Below are 20,188 nucleotides of genomic sequence, written 5' to 3' on the forward strand. Positions count from 1 at the left end.
GCCTAACATAGTACAAGGGATGAAATGCTTTGTCCCTGGAGTCTCGTTCTACAGCTTTAGTCACCTCACCCAGTTCCTGCTGCAAATCCATGTGGGTTCCATCATTTCAATGACCTTTGGGCCAAATACCCCACACTTTATTTGCTGCTTCTCTAAATGGAAATCTTACCGAATTTTAATATATATTAGCAAGATGAATGAGGCCAACTGGAGCTGGAGTCCTTTCTTCTTAACAGAGATGGTCTACAAAAAGTATAGCTATGTCTAAAGTTGGTGGTGTCAATTGTTTAAAGAAGTATAATTCTTTAAAGGTTGGGCCAGTTCTTCCAGCTACCTCTCTCACATCACTTAAATTTTTGGTGGAATGTAAAGCTTGGACCATTATTAGAGGTATTCTTTAATGTATGGCTGGACTACTATTATTTGGACAGGTATAATCGGTGTGTCAAAGTCCTCCTATAACTAGAGCTGCTTTATGCAGAGAAATGATTGATGTAAGCAATTCTATCTTCACATTGTTTGTCATGAACGCATCCCAGTAGTTAGGATTTATTATTTGAGAACAAATAGGTAACTGTATAGTTATTAAAAATAACCTAGCCAGAAAAAATACCAGTGTAGTTTCATATAGTGCTTTATCATAGAAAAAATACCCAAAATAATATTTATTAGATATGCCTTAAAACGATGATATCACTCAAAAACAGACATATATACACATAGGAGATGAAAAATAAAGAGAAAAGTGCTTGCTACCTATGTCCTACACTATAACATATACTCTCGCCTACCTACCAGTGGAAGATGGCAGCCTAGGGGACATGATAGTGGGGCACTCCCACTCCTCAGCAACTCTCCCTGTTAACCCTAGATGACCCTAATAAAGGGAAGAGATAAAGAAGTAGGTGGAAATAGGGATCCTATGTATATCAACCGGACCACCTGTATAACCTACCTATGAACCCATGCCGGAAACACATGTGGCAACCAATTTCATGGAAACTGGCAGGTCTGTCTAGGCAGCTTTAGGATGAGGGGTAACCTGTTGATGGTAGGCGTATGCCAATGTTAGTGAACCCCCAGTACAATACTCAACTATTTTAACCCTATATGCACCCTGAGGTTTATACCTGCCTATCAGCAGAGGTTGGCACCCTAGCCTAAGCGTCAGTGGTTTCATCGCTCCTCAACGGCTGCCCCTACTGTCACTTTCAAAGCTCTGGTTTCTTAAAGAGTAAGGACCCAACAATGTCTAAGCAGGTGGCAGAGGTTAATGAGATATTATGGCTCCCGAAACCATCATTGATTGTGGAAACTTCACACTAGTCATTGTGCAGGAGGAGGAGGACAAGGTGAGCTGTGATATCATCTTTTTGTGAATGGTGACAGGGCCAGCATTAGGGGAAGTACCTGGCAATTGCTCAGTGCACACACTCCCTCAAGGGCCCCCAGAGCCTACAGCAATTAGATTGATAATAATTCTGCATTATCAATCCAATAATCTAATTTCCAATGTTGAGACTGCTTACGGACCTTCGGGGACATCACAGTCATGTGCCCATGATGTAACCATAGGCCCCCTACTGTGCTGGAGTTTAAAAGAATGGAAGAAGAGGAGACTAGTAAGTGTTATATTGTGTATGTATGTGTATGTGTGTGCATACATGTCTCTGTCTCTGTGTACGTGCCTCTATGTACATGCATGCATGTCTCTCTATGTATATGCCTGTGCATGCATATTTCTGTATGTTTGTGCATGCAGGCATCTTAATTTGTGCCTTTGTATACATGTAAATGTATGTATGTGCATGCAAGTCTCTGTATGTATGAGCCTGTGTATACATGTCTCTGCATGTATGTGCTTTGTGTATGTATGTGCTTTGTGTATGTTCTTCGTGTATGTATGTGCTCCATGCACGAATTTATTTGTATGTAGGAGCTTGGGTTTTCATGTACCTGCTCTGTGCATACAGTACATGTATGTGTGCATGTGCTCTGTGCATACATGTGTGTGTGGCACCCCAGGAGTTCAGGTACCATAGGGATGTTGCCTTCCTCTTGGGGAAGGTAGTGTCATGCCTGGAGACAGAAGGGATCACTTTTGCAGGTAAGCTTTACATGCAACACATTCTGACTCCAGGCCAGAAGGGGGAGCTCTAAACCGGGTTTTAAGGGAGAGCTTCCCTCCATTTACTGTACATCCTGGTCTGGAGGAGGAGTTAATTAGTTGTTCCAGGGAGACCAGAGAGAGCACGTGTGTGGTGCAGACGAGAGAGTGAGGGAGCACAGAGGAGTGATTAGAAGCTTGAGGAGGACTGTGATTGAGCCCCTCAGAGCTGAAGCCCAGAGGCCAGGCACCAGGAGCCTGAGGCTGTGTGGAACTGCAAGTCCCACAGCAGAACCAGAGGGCATTGGACTATACGTAAATTGCCCACACCACACCTGAGGTACATCAGCATTCTAGAGCCTGAAGTCACCATGAAAAGAGACCCCAGAGAACGAGGACCTTGTTAGGACACTACAGACAGCAAGGCACCAATAGACCAGTGCAAAGTGGAAGGCTCCAAATTGACCTGTCAAGGTGGTTTCCACCTGTCTTCAGGCTGCCTGGACTCCATCTACACCTGTTGCCGGTACCCTGGACTGTGACCTGCTACCATCAGTAAACCAGGTAAAAACTGCAACCCTGTGTCCTTCGTTTATTTACTGGCAACCCACCATCCTTGTCCACTATACTGGGAGCCCTGTGGACCCCACTTCACCTGTGGGAAGCGCCACCATCTAAGCTGCAGTAACATCACCCCAGAGGACCCCTTTAAGTCCCCTCTGACTGAGAACCACAGGTGGCGTCACGAATACAGACTTTATTCACCAAACCCTTAAAAGACTATCCCCCTTTTAGCTTGAATGCCCAGGGAACGGACCGGGTCGCAGCCACCGTGAGATCCCCATGAAGTGCGACTGGCCCCGGTACTGAGTACCCCAAGCCCTGGCGGGCGACTCATGTGCTACATGTATATACATATATGTGTGTGTAACATGCAATGTTTGTGCCACATACAGTGTGCGTTTATGTAGCATTTATAAATACTGGTAATGAAGATGAGAGTTCATAGGTGTAAACATCGCCCAACAAACGAGCGAAATTCTGCTTATTCAAAGGATTGTTTATGCCGGAATAAAAATCACTGCCCTCAGCAGCACATCACCGGCGTAAACTGCAGATACTGTATGGGGACAGATTGGTCTACTAGTGATTGTTCTGTGCCCATCATTCTACGTAATCTTCTGTGAAAAGTGAGGTAAATAAGCACCTAACTACTTCAATATTGTCCATCATACTTGTTTATTGGCTGGATAAACCGAAATGTTTCCTTGTGATGATGCAACATGTTAGTATTTGGTGCCGCACTTTAAACTTTTTTCTAGGGCCTCACATTGTCTAAAACTTGCACTGATGGTGAATCATGTTATATCTACTGAATATAGAGGTGTTGTCAGTATTGATGAGCAAGTGGATTTAATGCAAATCAAATGTGTGCTCCAATCAAGTAATCAAGTACTTTCGATTAGCAGTAAAACTAATTTCTTGTGAAAATTTAGCAAAGGTGGTGACTTCAAATTTCAAAAGATTTTCTCATCTCACCACATGTGCGCCATAATATTGAGGTAAATCTTACTTACGTGGACATTCACATGGTTGTTTTCTGGTAAGTTTTAGTAAGTTCAATAATCAATAGCATACCTTCAGTAGTAGTTGGCATAGTTGTAGTTGTTGAGCGTTGTGTGGTTGTAGGCTTCAGGGTTGTTGTTGTTGGACGTTGCGTGGTAGCAGGCGGCAGGGTTGTAGTTGTTGGATGTTGTGTGGTTGTAGGCTTCAGGGTTGTTGTTGTTGGACCTTGCGTGGTAGCAGGCGGCAGGGTTGTAGTTGTTGAGCGTTGTGTGGTTGTAGGCTTCAGGGTTGTTGTTTTTGAACTTTGTGTAGTAGTAAGGTCTGTCAACAGAAAAGAAAAGTAAATGTATTCCAATAGGTGTCTCTAGTGATCACATGTGCTCCATAATATTGAGGTAAATCTTACTTACGTGGACATTCACACGGTATAAGAGGACATAGATTACTGTAGTACATTTCTGGGCTGCAGTGTTGAGGAAGGCACCAGCACTGATCATTTCCTGTATTTAGAAGACATGAATATTATTATCAAATTGTTCTGTATACATGATCAACATAATGCTACATGTAGCTAAAGAAGTAGGCGAATAGGAAAAGCAGGTCGGTAGCTTTGGCTGTGTTGGGTTATTTTTTTGGTAATTCAGTAAGTTCATTATCATACCTTCAGTAGTAGTTGGCATAGTTGTAGTTGTTGGGCGTTGTGTGGTAGCAGGCGGTAGAGTTATAGTTGATGGACGTTGTGTAGTAGTAATCTCTGACACCAGAATAAAAAGTAAACGTATTTCAATGAAAGAAGAGAATGTGATGGTGGTCATCGGTGGTGGTCATCGGTGGTGGGCAACGGGCACATAGCATACATGATGACACATGTCTAACATAGAGTAAGACATTTAACTTTGTGTCACTCAAGTCTGGTATTTAATCTATTTCTAATCCACATACATGTCCCGCTGCACCTGCCTGTGGCCTACATCCTTCTCGTGACTCTTGGCCTAAGTCCACCACACTCTGTTTTACCAGGGAGGAGTCATGAAACGTTTAACTATGTAGTAACAAATGTGATGGAACCAACTGAGGATTCCAAGAACTGAATAGATATCTTTAAGGTCTGTATGCTCTTACTTGTAGCTGGTATTGATTATTTAAGGAAACCTATTATTTTCCATAGCCCTCCAGTTCTACCAACCATCACTCTCGCATCATTTTTTAAATTTTTTTGGAATGCACAGCTGGAATCATTATTAGAAATATAATTTAATGTATGAGATTAGATAATTATCATGGTGCCCACTAAAATGATTATATGATTACTAGATTGTGGCCCGATTCTAACGCATCGGGTATTCTAGAATATGCATGTCCCCGTAGTATATGGACAATGATGATTCCAGAATTCATGGCAGAATGTGCCCGCCGCTGATTGGTCGAGGCAACCTTTATGACATCATCATCGCCATGGCAACCATTATGACATCTATGTTGATACTGTGCCCGTCGCTGAATCAGAAACGTGGGATTTCTACGTCCTTTATGACATCATCGTCGCTGTGCCCGTTGCTGATTGGTCGAGGCCTGGTGGCCTCGACCAATCACAGACGCGGGATGTCTACGTCCTTTATGACATTATCGTCGCTGTGCCGGTCGCTGATTGGTCGAGGCCTGGCGGCCTCGACCAATCAGAGACGCGGGATTTCTACGTCGATACTGTGCCCGTTGCTGATTGGTCGAGGCCTGGCGGCCTCGACCAATCAGAGACGTGGGATTTCCAGGACAGACAGACAGACAGAAAGACAAACAGACAGACAGAAAGACAGACAGACGGAAAAACCCTTAGTGATTATATGACTACTAGATTGCGGCCTCGACCAATCAGAGGCGCGGGATTTCTACGTCGATACTGTGCCCGTTGCTGATTGGTCGAGGCCTGGCGGCCTCGACCAATCAGAGACGTGGGATTTCCAGGACAGACAGACAGACAGACAGAAAGACAAACAGACAGACAGAAAGACAGACAGACGGAAAAACCCTTAGTGATTATATGACTACTAGATTGCGGCCTCGACCAATCAGAGGCGCGAGATTTCTACGTCGATACTGTGCCCGTTGCTGATTGGTCGAGGCCTGGCGGCCTCGACCAATCAGAGACGTGGGATTTCCAGGACAGACAGACAGACAGACAGAAAGACAAACAGACAGACAGAAAGACAGACAGACGGAAAAACCCTTAGTGATTATATGACTACTAGATTGCGGCCTCGACCAATCAGAGACGCGGGATTTCCAGGACAGACAGACAGACAGACAGACAGAAAGACAGACAGACAGACAGAAAGACAGACAGACAGACGGAAAAACCCTTAGACAATTATATATATAGACTAGATTGTGACCCGATTCTAACGCATCGGGTATTCTAGAATATGCATGTCCCCGTAGTATATGGACAATGATGATTCCAGAATTCGCGGTAGACTGTGCCCGTCGCTGATTGGTCGAGGCAACCTTTATGACATCATCGTCGCCATGGCAACCATTATGACATCTACGTCGATACTGTGCCCGTCGCTGAATCAGAAATGTGGAATTTCTACATCCTTTATGACATCATCGTCGCTATGCCCGTTGCTGATTGGTCGAGGCCTGGCGGCCTCGACCAATCAGAGATGCGGGATGTCTACGTCCTTTATGACATCATCGTCGCTGTGCCGGTCGCTGATTGGTCGAGGCCTGGCGGCCTCGACCAATCAGAGACGCGGAATTTCTACGTCGATACTGTGCCCGTCGCTGATTGGTCGAGGCCTGGCGGCCTCGACCAATCAGAGACGTGGGATTTCCAGGACAGACAGACAGAAAGACAGACAGGCAGACAGACGGAAAAACCCTTAGAGCAGGAGCGGGTATTCTAGAATATGCATGTCCCCGTAGTATATGGACAATGATGATTCCAGAATTCGCAGCAGACTGTGCCCGTCGCTGATTGGTCGAGGCAACCTTTAGGACATCATCGTCGCCATGGCAACCATTATGACATCTACGTCGATACTGTGCCCGTTGCTGATTGGTCGAGGCCTGGCGGCCTCGACCAATCAGACGCGGGATTTCTACGTCCTTTATGACATCATCGTCGCTGTGCCCGTTGCTGATTGGTCGAGGCCTGGCGGCCTCGACCAATCAGAGACGCGAGATTTCTACGTCGATGCTGTGCCGGTCTCTGATTGGTCGAGGCCTGGCGGCCTCGACCAATCAGAGAGCCGGGATTTCCAGGACAGACAGACAGACAGACAGACAGACAGAAAGACAGACAGACGGAAAAACCCTTAGGCAATTATATATATAGATGATTCTATGATTATACTCCATGATTATAAAATCAATATGTCATCAATGTACCTTTTCAACAAGAGCGGCTTTATGTAATATATAAAGGTTTTATCACTAGAGATTAGTTAATTGATACAATGCAAATTGAATTCATATAAACATTTTTGAAATTTTTTGAACCAGGCGAATTCAAACAATTTTGGATTTGGATTTGTTGAATCAACAAAATTGGCCACAAACATTTCACATATTGCAGAAGAATGCATCAGCCAGAGATGGATCAAAAGACCTTAGACACAGCTGGGTTAGTTTTCCCCATAATGTCTCATAGATATCACATTACATGGTATAACACAGCCAATCAGGAGGGACTATTGCAGCCTGTATAAAAGCAGAGGTAGGAAATACAGCAGCCATTTTGTGGAGGATCTAGGAAAGGAAAGAGGTGATTAGGAAAATTAAATTGATAGTTTCGGCTGCATGGGTTTGATTTAGCACAAAATTATTTTTGGTGGAGAACCTCTTCCATTGAAAAGAAGCAAGATAGTGAGACTGAAGAGGCAATGCCCCTGGTAAGTTAGTAAGTTAAGTAATGTACCATTAGCAGTAGGTGTCATGATTGTAGTTGTTGGGTGTTCTGTGGTAGAAGGTGGCATGGTTGTAGTTATCGGTCGTTGTGTGGTAGTAGATGGCATGGTAGTAGTTGTTGGGCTTCCTGTGGTAGTAGGTGCAATGGTTGTAGTTGTTGGGCTTTGTGTGGTAGTAAGTGGCATGGTTATAGTTGTTGGGATTCCTGTGGTAGTAGATTGCATGGTTGTAGTTATTGGGCTTTGTGTAGTAGTTGGTGGTATGGTTGTAGTTATTGGGCTTTGTGTAGTAGTTGGTGGTATGGTTGTAGTTATTGGTATTTCTGTGGTAGTAGATCGTATGGTTGTAGTTGTTGGGCTTCCTGTGGTAGTAAGTGGCATGGTTGTAGTTGTTGGGCTTTGTATGGTAGTAAGTGGCATGGTTGTAGTTGTTGGGCTTTCTGTGGTAGTTGATGGCATGGTTGTAGTTGTTGTGCTTTGTGTGGTAGTAGATGTCATGGTTGTAGTTATTGGTATTTCTGTGGTATTAGATGGCATGGTTGAAGTTGTTGGGCTTTCTGTGGTAGTTGATGGCATGGTTGTAGTTGTTGTGCTTTGTGTGGTAGTAGATGTCATGGTTGTAGTTATTGGTATTTCTGTGGTAGTAGATGGCATGGTTTTTGTTGTTGGGCTTTGCGTAGTACTAGTGCCTAAACCCAGAAAAACAACCCAAAACAAACAAAAATGTTATTTTATTCCAATCAAAGATGAGAATGTGGTGGTGGGCAATGGGGACATAGCAAAAGTGATATGGACAGTGACATGCCCAACATAGGTGATGATGATGACATGTAACTTTGCTGAACTTGGTTCTGGTACAACAGCTATTACTAACTCTACCCAGTTACTGTTGTAGGTACGTGTTACCACATAGTAGATGGGTAGAGGGGTACATAAAAATAATGGATCCCGGAAGACAAAGTCATAATTGGACCATACTGTAAAAAAGGAAAATGTTCGGTGAAGTCGGTAGGGTAATAGTGCATCATTTTTGCAGTCACAGAAGGGCCTACTGTACCTTCCTATTTTTTTTTAAAGAAAGGGGAGGATAGTGAATCATGTTCCAATTAAAGCCTCTTATGCTCTCTTCCACTGTGATATCCCTTTCATGGCTTCTGTACAATATTATGTTCTGAAATCCGCCCCCCCCCAAAACATGCACCATATGATGCAATCCACAGGCAATCCCCCGCACAATTTCTCCCCACAGTATCCCACACATGGATTTTCCCACAAACAATATGGTGGATCCTGTGTTATCTACTGTATAAAGAGGTGTTATTGATTGTATTGTACAGGAGGATCACATGTGCTCCGTATTATTGAGGTAAATCTTACTTACGTGGACATTCACATGCATAAAGAGGACATAGATAACTGTAGTACATTTCTGGGCTGCAGTGTTGAGGAAGGCACCAGCACTGATCATTTCCTATGTTCAGAAGACATGAATATTATTATCTTCATTGTTCTCTATACAAGATCAATATACAGTGGGTACGGAACGTATTCAGACCCCTTTAAATTTTTCCCTCTTTGTTTCATTGCAGCCACTTGGTAAATTCAAAAAAGTTCATTTTTTTCACATTAATGTACACTCTGCACCCCATCTTGACTGAAAAAAACAAATGTTGAAATTTTGCTAATTTATTAAAAAGAAAAACTGAAATATCACATGGTCATAAATATTCAGACCCTTTGCTCAGACACTCATATTTAGGTCACATGCTGTCCATTTCCTTGTGATCCTCCTTGAGATGGTTCTACTCCTTTATTGGAGTCCAGCTGTGTTTGGTTAAACTGATAGGACTTGATTTGGAAAGGCGCACACCTGTCTATATAAGCCCTCACAGCTCACAGTGCATGTCAGACCAAATGAGAATCATGAGGTCAAAGCAACTGGCCAAAGAGCTCAGAGGCAGAATTGTGGCAAGGCACAGATCTGGCCAATGTTACAAAAAAATTTCTGCAATACTCAAGGTTTCTAAAAGCACAGTGGCCTCCATAATCCTTAAATGGAAAAGGTTTCTGACCACCAGAAGTCTTCGTAGACCTGGCCGTCCAGCCAATCTGAGCAATCTTGGGAGAAGAGCTTTGGTGAGAGAGGTAAAGAAGAACCTCAAGATCAATGTGGCTGAGCTCCAGAGATGCAGTAGGGAGATGTGAGAAAGTTCCACAAAGTCAACTATCACTGCAGCCCTCCACCAGTCGGGCCTTTATGGCAGAATGGATTGACAGAAGCCTCTCTTCAGTGCAAGACATATGAAAGTCCGCATTGAGTTTGCTAAAAACACATGAAGGACTCCCAGACTATGAGAAATAAGATTCTCTTGTCTGATGAGACGAAGATAGACCTTTTGGTGATAATTCGAAGTGGTAAGTGTGGAGAAAAGCAGGCACTGCTCATCACCTGACCAATACAATTCCAACAATGAAACATGGTGGTGGCAGCATCATGCTATGGGGGTGTTTTTCAGCTGCAGGGACAGGACAACTGGTTGTCATTGAAGGAAACATGAATGTGGCCAAGTGCAGAGATATCCTGGAGGAAAATCTCTTCCATTGTGCTTTGGACCTCAGACTTGGCCGAAGGTTCACCTTCCAACAAGACAATGACCCTAAGCACACAGCTAAAATAACAAAAGAGTGGCTTCAGAACAACTCTGTGACCATTCTTGACTGGCCCAGCCAGAGCCGTGACCTAAACCAAATTGAGCATCTCTGGAGAGACCTGAAAATGGCATCCACCAACGTTCACCATCCAACCTGACGGAACTGAAGAGGATCTGCAAGGAAGAATGGCAGAGGATCCCCAAATCCAGGTGTCAAAAACTTGTTGCATCATTCCCAAGAAGACTCATGGCTGTACTAGTTCAAAAGGTGCTTCTACTCAATACTGAATACTTATGATCATGGGATATTTCAGTTTTTCTTTTTTAATACATTTGTAAAAATTTCAACATTTCTGTGTTTATTTAGTCAAGATGGGGTGCAGATTGTACATTATTGAGAAAAAAAAGAACTTTTTTGAATTTACCAAATGGCTGCAATGAAACAAAGAGTGAAACATTTAAAGGGGTCTGAATACTTTCCATAACAACTGTAATGTTTCAACGCAGCAAATGAAGAAGGAGAATAGGAATAGCAGGTTGGTAGCTTTGGCTGCATTGGGTTATTTTCTGTTAAGATTTAGTAAGTTCAATAATCAATAGCATACCTTCAGTAGTAGTTGGCATAGTTGTAGTTGTTGGATGTTGTGTGGTTGTAGGCTTCAGGGTTGTTGTTGTTGGATGTTGCGTGGTAGCAGGTGGCAGGGTTGCAGTTGTTGGGTGTTGTGTGGTTGTAGGCTTCAGGGTTGTTGTTGAACTTTGTGTAGTTGTAAGGTCTGTTCCCAGAAAAATAGTAAATGTATTCCAATAGATATCTCTAGTGATCACATGTGCTCCATAATATTGAGGTAAATCTTACTTACATGGACATTCACACGGTATAAGAGGACATAGATAACTGTAGTACATTTCTGGGCTGCAGTGTTGAGGAAGGCACCAGCACTGATTATTTCCTATGTTTAGAAGACATGAATATTATTATCATCATTGTTCTGTATGCAAGTTCAACATAATGTTCCAACGCAGCAAATGAAGGAGGCAAATAGGAATAGCAGGTTGGTAGCTTTGGCTGCGTTGGGTTGTTTTTTGGTAAGTTTAGTAAGTTCAACAACCATTAGCATACCTTCAGTAGTAGTTGTCATAGTTGTAGTTGTTGGGCGTTGTGTGGTGGCAGGCGGTAGAGTTATAGTTGTTGGATGTTGTGTAGTAGTAATGTCTGTCCCAAGATAAGAAAGTAAATTTATTCCAATTGATGAAGAGAATGTGATGGTGGTCATCGGTGGTGGTCAATGGGCACAACATAGCATGCATGACGTTACATGCCTAACAGAGTAAGACGGGTAACTTTCTGTGACTCAAGTCTAGTATTCCATCTATGGCTAATCTCTACACTGTTCCTGCTGAACCTCACTGCGGGCTACACCCTTCCCATGACCCTTGTGCCAAGTCCACCACACTTTATTTCTACAGAGAGGAGTCATGTAACATTTTACTATGTAATAACAAACGTGATGGGACCAACTGGGGATTCCAAGAGATGAATAGATGTCTGTAAGGTTGGTATGCCCATAATTATAGGGGTGTAGATTCATTAAAGATACCTGTTACATGCCATAACCCATCAGTTCTATAAACCACTTCTATTGCATCATCTTTAAATTTTTGGTGGATGCACAGCTGGAATTAGAAGTATACTTTAATGTATGATTAGATAACTATCATGGTGTCCACTAAAATCAATATGTCATCAATGTACCTTCTCAACGAGAGCGGCTTTATGTAAGATATAAAGGTTTTATCAGTAGAGATTAGTTAATCGATGCGATGCAAATTGAATTTATGTAAACATTTTTTAAATTTGTTGAACGAGGTGAATTCAAACAATTTTGGATTTGGGTTTGTTGAATCAATTAAATTGGTCACAAACACTTCAAATACTGCAGAAGAATGCATCAGCCAGAGATACAGTGGGGCAAAAAAGTATTTAGTCAGTCAGCAATAGTGCAAGTTCCACCACTTAAAAAGATGAGAGGCGTCTGTAATTTACATCATAGGTAGACCTCAACTATGGGAGACAAACTGAGAAAAAAAAATCCAGAAAATCACATTGTCTGTTTTTTTAACATTTTATTTGCATATTATGGTGGAAAATAAGTATTTGGTCAGAAACAAACAATCAAGATTTCTGGCTCTCACAGACCTGTAACTTCTTCTTTAAGAGTCTCCTCTTTCCTCCACTCATTACCTGTAGTAATGGCACCTGTTTAAACTTGTTATCAGTATAAAAAGACACCTGTGCACACCCTCAAACAGTCTGACTCCAAACTCCACTATGGTGAAGACCAAAGAGCTGTCAAAGGACACCAGAAACAAAATTGTAGCCCTGCACCAGGCTGGGAAGGCTGAATCTGCAATAGCCAACCAGCTTGGAGTGAAGAAATCAACAGTGGGAGCAATAATTAGAAAATGGAAGACATACAAGACCACTGATAATCTCCCTCGATCTGGGGCTCCACGCAAAATCCCACCCCGTGGGGTCAGAATGATCACAAGAACGGTGAGCAAAAATCCCAGAACCACGCGGGGGGACCTAGTGAATGAACTGCAGAGAGCTGGGACCAATGTCACAAGGCCTACCATAAGTAACACACTACGCCACCATGGACTCAGATCCTGCAGTGCCAGACGTGTCCCACTGCTTAAGCCAGTACATGTCCGGGCCTGTCTGAAGTTTGCTAGAGAGCATTTGGATGATCCAGAGGAGTTTTGGGAGAATGTCCTATGGTCTGATGAAACCAAACTGAAACTGTTTGGTAGAAACACAACTTGTCGTGTTTGGAGGAAAAAGAATACTGAGTTGCATCCATCAAACACCATACCTACTGTAAAGCATGGTGGTGGAAACATCATGCTTTGGGGCTGTTTCTCTGCAAAGGGGCCAGGACGACTGATCCGGGTACATGAAAGAATGAATGGGGCCATGTATCGTGAGATTTTGAGTGCAAACCTCCTTCCATCAGCAAGGGCATTGAAGATGAAACGTGGCTGGGTCTTTCAACATGACAATGATCCAAAGCACACCGCCAGGGCAACGAAGGAGTGGCTTCGTAAGAAGCATTTCAAGGTCCTGGAGTGGCCTAGCCAGTCTCCAGATCTCAACCCTATAGAAAACCTTTGGAGGGAGTTGAAAGTCCGTGTTGCCAAGCGAAAAGCCAAAAACATCACTGCTCTAGAGGAGATCTGCATGGAGGAATGGGCCAACATACCAACAACAGTGTGTGGCAACCTTGTGAAGACTTACAGAAAACGTTTGACCTCTGTCATTGCCAACAAAGGATATATTACAAAGTATTGAGATGAAATTTTGTTTCTGACCAAATACTTATTTTCCACCATAATATGCAAATAAAATGTTAAAAAAACAGACAATGTGATTTTCTGGATTTTTTTTTCTCAGTTTGTCTCCCATAGTTGAGGTCTACCTATGATGTAAATTACAGACGCCTCTCATCTTTTTAAGTGGTGGAACTTGCACTATTGCTGACTGACTAAATACTTTTTTGCCCCACTGTATATCAAAAGACTTCAGACACAGTTGGGTTGTTTTTCCCCATAATGTCTCACAGATATGACATTACAACCAATCAGAAGGCACTATTGCAGCCAAAATGGGGAGAGAAAAGTTCCAGCGATAGGCGGAGGTGGCTAAAAAATTACTTTTATTACAAAGTTATAAAAACAATGAAAGACACATATTGTCGGGCACTGTACACATATAGGCAGATCAATGCATTTTGACAAGTCTTCCACATGAGATCATGATTTTTTAGCCACCTCCGCCTATCGCTGGATCCTTTCTCTCCCCATTTTTTCATTGCATCTTGTGGCTGCTCAACCGGATCCATCGAGGCGTTGGCTGATAGCAGGGAGTCTTTACACAGATCAAGTTAAGCTGACTACACCCATTTTCCTTCCGGACTATTGCAGCCTGTTTAAAAGCAAAAGTAGGAAATACAGCAGCCATTTTGTGGTGAATCTAGATTGTTAGGGGACGTCACAGTTCACAGCTCAGCCACAAAGATAAGGAGACAAAGCCATAAAACACTGAAGAAATTGTTCAAATAGAATATGACAGCACAGCAGTGAAGAATGGTTGCCATCTATTTACCAATAGCCTTATACTGTATAGAGGTCACTTTGACATTACTTAGGCTGTGTTTGCATTAAATATCCTTAAATCGGTTAAATACAATCCTAGGAGGCTTGATAGAGCTATTTATGTCCTTTCAGGGCGATTGGAGGCTTTCGAGGACTTTCACAACTATTCTATTGACAAATGGAATTTCATCTCAAAATTAATCAAATCTTTCAAAAATGTATAATTCAAAAGACTCGCTAATCTCTACTGATCACACGATCTCCATAACATGCATATTTACATTGACATTCACAGAGTATAAGAGAGCATAGATAACTGTAGTATATTTCTGGGCTGCAGTTTGGAGGAAGGCACCAGCACTGATCATTTCCTATATTTAGGCAAAATGGATATTATTATTATTGTTCCTTGTACATCGCTCCACGCTCTGTGGTGGGAATACCCCTTGCATATGATGGACAGAAATGATGCACACAAGATGGCGCCGATACTTCCGGTTAGTGTGCGTTCCAGTTACTGAAGCGCGGTAGTCGGGTGGTGACACATGTGCTGTCGTGTGCGGTAGGTATACACTTCCCCATCTCCACCTTCTTTTGCTAATATTGGGGACAATCGTAGGCATAACGTCACACGTGGGGGGCGGACCCCAATTTTTGGGCACAATTTAAAAGGAGATCATTTTGAGACGGCATTGAGGACTTACTTTGGGCTACAGACACAGACAGCCATTCTGACCTATGGGTACCTAGCCACTGCAGGACCCATGATATACATGGACTTTTTGCTGGATTTTTTGCTGTGCCTATTGGCACCTATTTCTATTTGAACTCCTATGATGATTCTCTATTATTGTAGCTGAAACGCGTAGGGAGAAGAGAGACATTGGGTATATACATTATATGGTGGCTGTCCACAGTAGGGCTCACTTGGGGCCTGTCCTTCCTAGGACAGGAGGTCTGCAGGGGCACAACAGGAAAGATAGTGGAATCAAACCTACCCCCACCCCTTGCCCATACTTCTGGACCACCACTCTCCAGCTTTGGAGACCGAGAAGCAAAACTGCTATATCGATACGTCCATCCATATTGGTGAGACCGATCCAATTTTTATCTTTGAGCACTGATTCACTTGAGCACTTTGGTTTATGTTGGTGTTTTGTTGGTATCCAAGAATTTTAATTTAATAATATTAAAGGTTAAGTTTTAATATTGGGATATCCTCCATAGCTATATCGTGTTGTCATCCCTGAGGGTACAGGAATGGTGTTGCTTATTGCACGCCATAGCTATCTTGTACAGGGTGGGCATTATCTGCGAACTCAGAGACTGAAGAGCCAATACCCTCCGGTTAAGTTTAGTAAGTTGAGAAACGTACCTTTAGGAGTAGATGGTATGGTTGTAATTGTTGGGCTTTGTGTGGTGGTAGTTGGCATGGTTGTTGTTGTTGGGCTTCCTATGGTAGTAGGTGTCATGGTTGTTGTTGTTGTTGGGCTTCGTGTGGTAGTAGGTGTCATGGTTGTTGTTGTTGGGCTTCCTATGGTAGTAGGTGTCATGATTGTTGTTGTTGGGCTTCCTATGGTAGTAGGTGTCATGATTGTTGTTGTTGGGCTTCCTATGGTAGTAGGTGTCATGGTTGTTGTTGTTGGGCTTCCTATGGTAGTAGATGTCATGGTTGTTGTTGTTGGGCTTCCTATGGTAGTAGGTGTCATGATTGTTGTTGTTGGGCTTCCTATGGTAGTAGGTGTCATTGTTGTTGTTGTTGGGCTTCCTATGGTAGTAGGTGTCATGGTTGTTGTTGTTGGGCTTCCTATGGTAGTAGGTGTCATGGTTGTTGTTGTTGGGCTTCCTATGGTAGTAGGTGTCATGGTTGTTGTTGTTGGGCTTCCTATGGTAGTAGGTGTCATGGTTGTTGTTGTTGGGCTTCCTATGGTAGTAGGTGTCATGGTTGTTGTTGTTGGGCTTCCTATGGTAGTAGGTGTCATGGTTGTTGTTGTTGGGCTTCCTATGGTAGTAGGTGTCATGGTTGTTGTTGTTGGGCTTCGTGTGGTAGTAGGTGTCATGGTTGTTGTTGTTGGGCTTCCTATGGTAGTAGGTGTCATGGTTGTTTTTGTTGGGCTTCCTATGGTAGTAGGTGTCATGATTGTTGTTGGGCTTCCTATGGTAGTAGGTGTCATGGTTGTTGTTGTTGGGCTTCCTGTGGTAGTAGGTGTCATGGTTGTTGTTGTTGGGCTTCCTGTGGTAGTAGGTGTCATGGTTGTTGTTGTTGGGCCTCCTATGGTAGTAGGTGTCATGGTTGTTGTTGTTGGGCTTCCTATGGTAGTAGGTGTCATGGTTGTTGTTGTTGGGCTTCCTATGGTAGTAGGTGTCATGGTTGTTGTTGTTGGGCTTCCTATGGTAGTAGGTGTCATGGTTGTTGTTGTTGGGCTTCCTATGGTAGTAGGTGTCATGGTTGTTGTTGTTGGGCTTCCTATGGTAGTAGGTGTCATGGTTGTTGTTGTTGGGCTTCCTATGGTAGTAGGTGTCATGGTTGTTGTTGTTGGGCTTCCTATGGTAGTAGGTAGCATGGTGGTAGTTGTTGGATTTTGTGTAGTAGTAGACGGCATGGTTGTTGGTTGTTCTGTGGTAGAGGGTGGCATGATTGTAGTTGTTGGCCTTTCTATAGTGGTAGGTGGCATGGTTGTAATTTTTGGGCTTTGTGTTGTAGTAGTAGTGACTAAATCGAGAAAAGAAAACAAGTTAACAAAAAGTTATTTGACTCCAATTAAAGATAAGGATGTGATGATGGGCAATGGGAACATAACAAATGTAATATGGACAATGACATGCCCAATATATAGCTGTGCTCAAAAGTTCACATACCCTGGCAGAATTTTTGCTTTCTTGGCCTTTTTTTCAGAGGATATGAGTGATAGCACCAAAACTTTTTCTCCACTCATGGTTAGTGATTGGGGAAAGCCATTTATTGTCAAACTACTGTGGTTTCTCTTTTTAAATCCTCTTTGTTAGGAGCTTTTTACTTATTTCCAATGTTGATCAATAAAGTCAGATAAGAATTTTTTAAGAAGCTGGACCACCCTCCTATTTTTTCTACTCATCCCTTGAGGCTGCCGTCACACTGGCAGTATTTGGTCAGTATTTTACATCAGTATTTCTCAGCCAAAACCAGGAGTGGGTGATAATACAGAAGTGGTGCAGATGTTTCTATTATACTTTTCCTCTAATTGTTCCACTTCTGGTTTTGGCACAAATACTGATGTAAAATACTGACCACATACTGCTAGTGTGACGGCAGCCTTAAGCTGCCCGATATGTAATAAAAAACTCACAAGCCAAATTTCCTTTTAGTTATCATTCCCCACAGAAAGTAGTAAGAATTAATAATCTACAGTGGGGCAAAAAAGTATTTAGTCAGTCAGCAATAGTGCAAGTTCCACCACTTAAAAAGATGAGGCGTCTGTAATTTACATCATAGGTAGACCTCAACTATGGGCGACAAACTGAGAAAAAAAAATCCAGAAAATCACATTGTCTGTTTTTTTATCATTTTTTTTGCATATTATGGTGGAAAATAAGTATTTGGTCAGAAACAAACAATCAAGATTTCTGGCTCTCACAGACCTGTAACTTCTTCTTTAAGAGTCTCCTCTGTCCTCCACTCATTACCTGTAGTAATGGCACCTGTTTAAACTTGTTATCAGTATAAAAAGACACCTGTGCACACCCTCAAACAGTCTGACTCCAAACTCCACTATGGTGAAGACCAAAGAGCTGTCAAAGGACACCAGAAACAAAATTGTAGCCCTGCACCAGGCTGGGAAGACTGAATCTGCAATAGCCAACCAGCTTGGAGTGAAGAAATCAACAGTGGGAGCAATAATTAGAAAATGGAAGACATACAAGACCACTGATAATCTCCCTCGATCTGGGGCTCCACGCAAAATCCCACCCCGTGGGGTCAGAATGATCACAAGAACGGTGAGCAAAAATCCCAGAACCACGCGGGGGGACCTAGTGAATGAACTGCAGAGAGCTGGGACCAATGTAACAAGGCCTACCATAAGTAACACACTACGCCACCATGGACTCAGATCCTGCAATGCCAGACGTGTCCCACTGCTTAAGCCAGTACATGTCCGGGCCCGTCTGAAGTTTGCTAGAGAGCATTTGGATGATCCAGAGGAGTTTTGGGAGAATGTCCTATGGTCTGATGAAACCAAACTGGAACTGTTTGGTAGAAACACAACTTGTCGTGTTTGGAGGAAAAAGAATACTGAGTTGCATCCATCAAACACCATACCTACTGTAAAGCATGGTGGTGGAAACATCATGCTTTGGGGCTGTTTCTCTGCAGAGGGGCCAGGACGACTGATCCGGGTACATGAAAGAATGAATGGGGCCATGTATCGTGAGATTTTGAGTGCAAACCTCCTTCCATCAGCAAGGGCATTGAAGATGAAACGTGGCTGGGTCTTTCAACATGACAATGATCCAAAGCACACCGCCAGGGCAACGAAGGAGTGGCTTCGTAAGAAGCATTTCAAGGTCCTGGAGTGGCCTAGCCAGTCTCCAGATCTCAACCCTATAGAAAACCTTTGGAGGGAGTTGAAAGTCCGTGTTGCCAAGCGAAAAGCCAAAAACATCACTGCTCTAAAGGAGATCTGCATGGAGGAATGGGCCAACATACCAACAACAGTGTGTGGCAACCTTGTGAAGACTTACAGAAAACGTTTGACCTCTGTCATTGCCAACAAAGGATATATTACAAAGTATTGAGATGAAATTTTGTTTCTGACCAAATACTTATTTTCCACCATAATATGCAAATAAAATGTTAAAAAAACAGACAATGTGATTTTCTGGATTTTTTTTTCTCAGTTTGTCTCCCATAGTTGAGGTCTTCCTATGATGTAAATTACAGACGCCTCTCATCTTTTTAAGTGGTGGAACTTGCACTATTGCTGACTGACTAAATACTTTTTTGCCCCACTGTATATGAAAAATTGTTGTGATAAAAAATATGGCTGATAAAAAAAGTAATAAGCCCTAAGACAGAGATTAAAAAAAAAGAAAAAAGTGTTCACATATAGGCTGAAATAGATTGTGTCCTTAAAGGGTTAATGTATATCTATTATGCAGTGAGTTTAAACAGAAGCTGAATCATTGGAGAGAATCTCACTTACGTGGACAGTCACACGGGATGAGGCGGCATTTATAATGGTTGTGGTTGGGCATAGTCGGATTGCAGTGTTGAGGAAGGCACCAGCAGTGTTTCTTTTCTGCATTTTGTTAAGAAAACACGATTGTTATCAACATTATTATCGTACAGTGTTTACCTTTATTATACATTTATTATTTAAGCTGAGCTTAACATCTGTTAAGTTTCTCATCTCTAGGGGATATTTTCCTAATGGAAATTAGTATACAGAAAGAGGAATATTATGGTGCAAGAAAATTGGTTTAAATTGTAATCTAAATAGAAAAAAATAGGGTTTTGAAATGACAATATGCATAATATAATAGGCCATGTCCTTAGTGGGTGAAATATTGGTCATCTCATTATCATCACAAACAGGATTAAAATAAAAAGTTATACATCAATATACAGTAGATAACACAGGATCCACTAATCAATAAAGGTGATGTCATAGCTCACCTCCTCCTCCTGTGCAATGACTGATAACACCTCTATATACAGTAGATAACACAGGATCCACCATTCACAATCAGTGATGTTACAGCTCACCTCCTCCTCCTGTACAATGACTTATAACACCTCTATATACAGTAGATAACACAGGATC

At 42.5% G+C, this 20,188-nt stretch overlaps 2 protein-coding genes across 2 annotated transcripts in view; both read right to left on the reverse strand.

Moving 5' to 3' along the window:
* Positions 1–11,442, reverse strand: part of LOC138661611 (uncharacterized) — a 53,203-nt gene extending 41,761 nt beyond the window's left edge. Inside the window, exons 1-7 of the mRNA XM_069746434.1 lie at positions 11,353–11,442; positions 11,093–11,182; positions 10,838–11,005; positions 8,963–9,052; positions 4,335–4,427; positions 4,084–4,173; positions 3,746–3,994 (exon numbers count right to left, since the gene is read on the reverse strand). Of these exons, the coding sequence (XP_069602535.1) occupies positions 3,746–3,994; positions 4,084–4,173; positions 4,335–4,427; positions 8,963–9,052; positions 10,838–11,005; positions 11,093–11,182; positions 11,353–11,371 (799 nt within the window). The 5' untranslated portion in view covers positions 11,372–11,442. The remainder of the gene's footprint in view (positions 1–3,745; positions 3,995–4,083; positions 4,174–4,334; positions 4,428–8,962; positions 9,053–10,837; positions 11,006–11,092; positions 11,183–11,352) is intronic.
* Positions 11,443–15,583: 4,141 nt separating this feature from the next.
* Positions 15,584–20,188, reverse strand: part of LOC138666196 (mucin-2-like) — a 37,701-nt gene continuing 33,096 nt past the window's right edge. Inside the window, exons 7-9 of the mRNA XM_069754436.1 lie at positions 19,568–19,663; positions 15,763–17,100; positions 15,584–15,633 (exon numbers count right to left, since the gene is read on the reverse strand). Coding sequence (XP_069610537.1) covers positions 15,584–15,633; positions 15,763–17,100; positions 19,568–19,663 — 1,484 coding nt within the window. The remainder of the gene's footprint in view (positions 15,634–15,762; positions 17,101–19,567; positions 19,664–20,188) is intronic.

This window comes from Ranitomeya imitator, chromosome 2 (genome assembly GCF_032444005.1).
Source record: "Ranitomeya imitator isolate aRanImi1 chromosome 2, aRanImi1.pri, whole genome shotgun sequence".
In the NCBI taxonomy this organism is placed as follows: domain Eukaryota; kingdom Metazoa; phylum Chordata; class Amphibia; order Anura; family Dendrobatidae; genus Ranitomeya; species Ranitomeya imitator.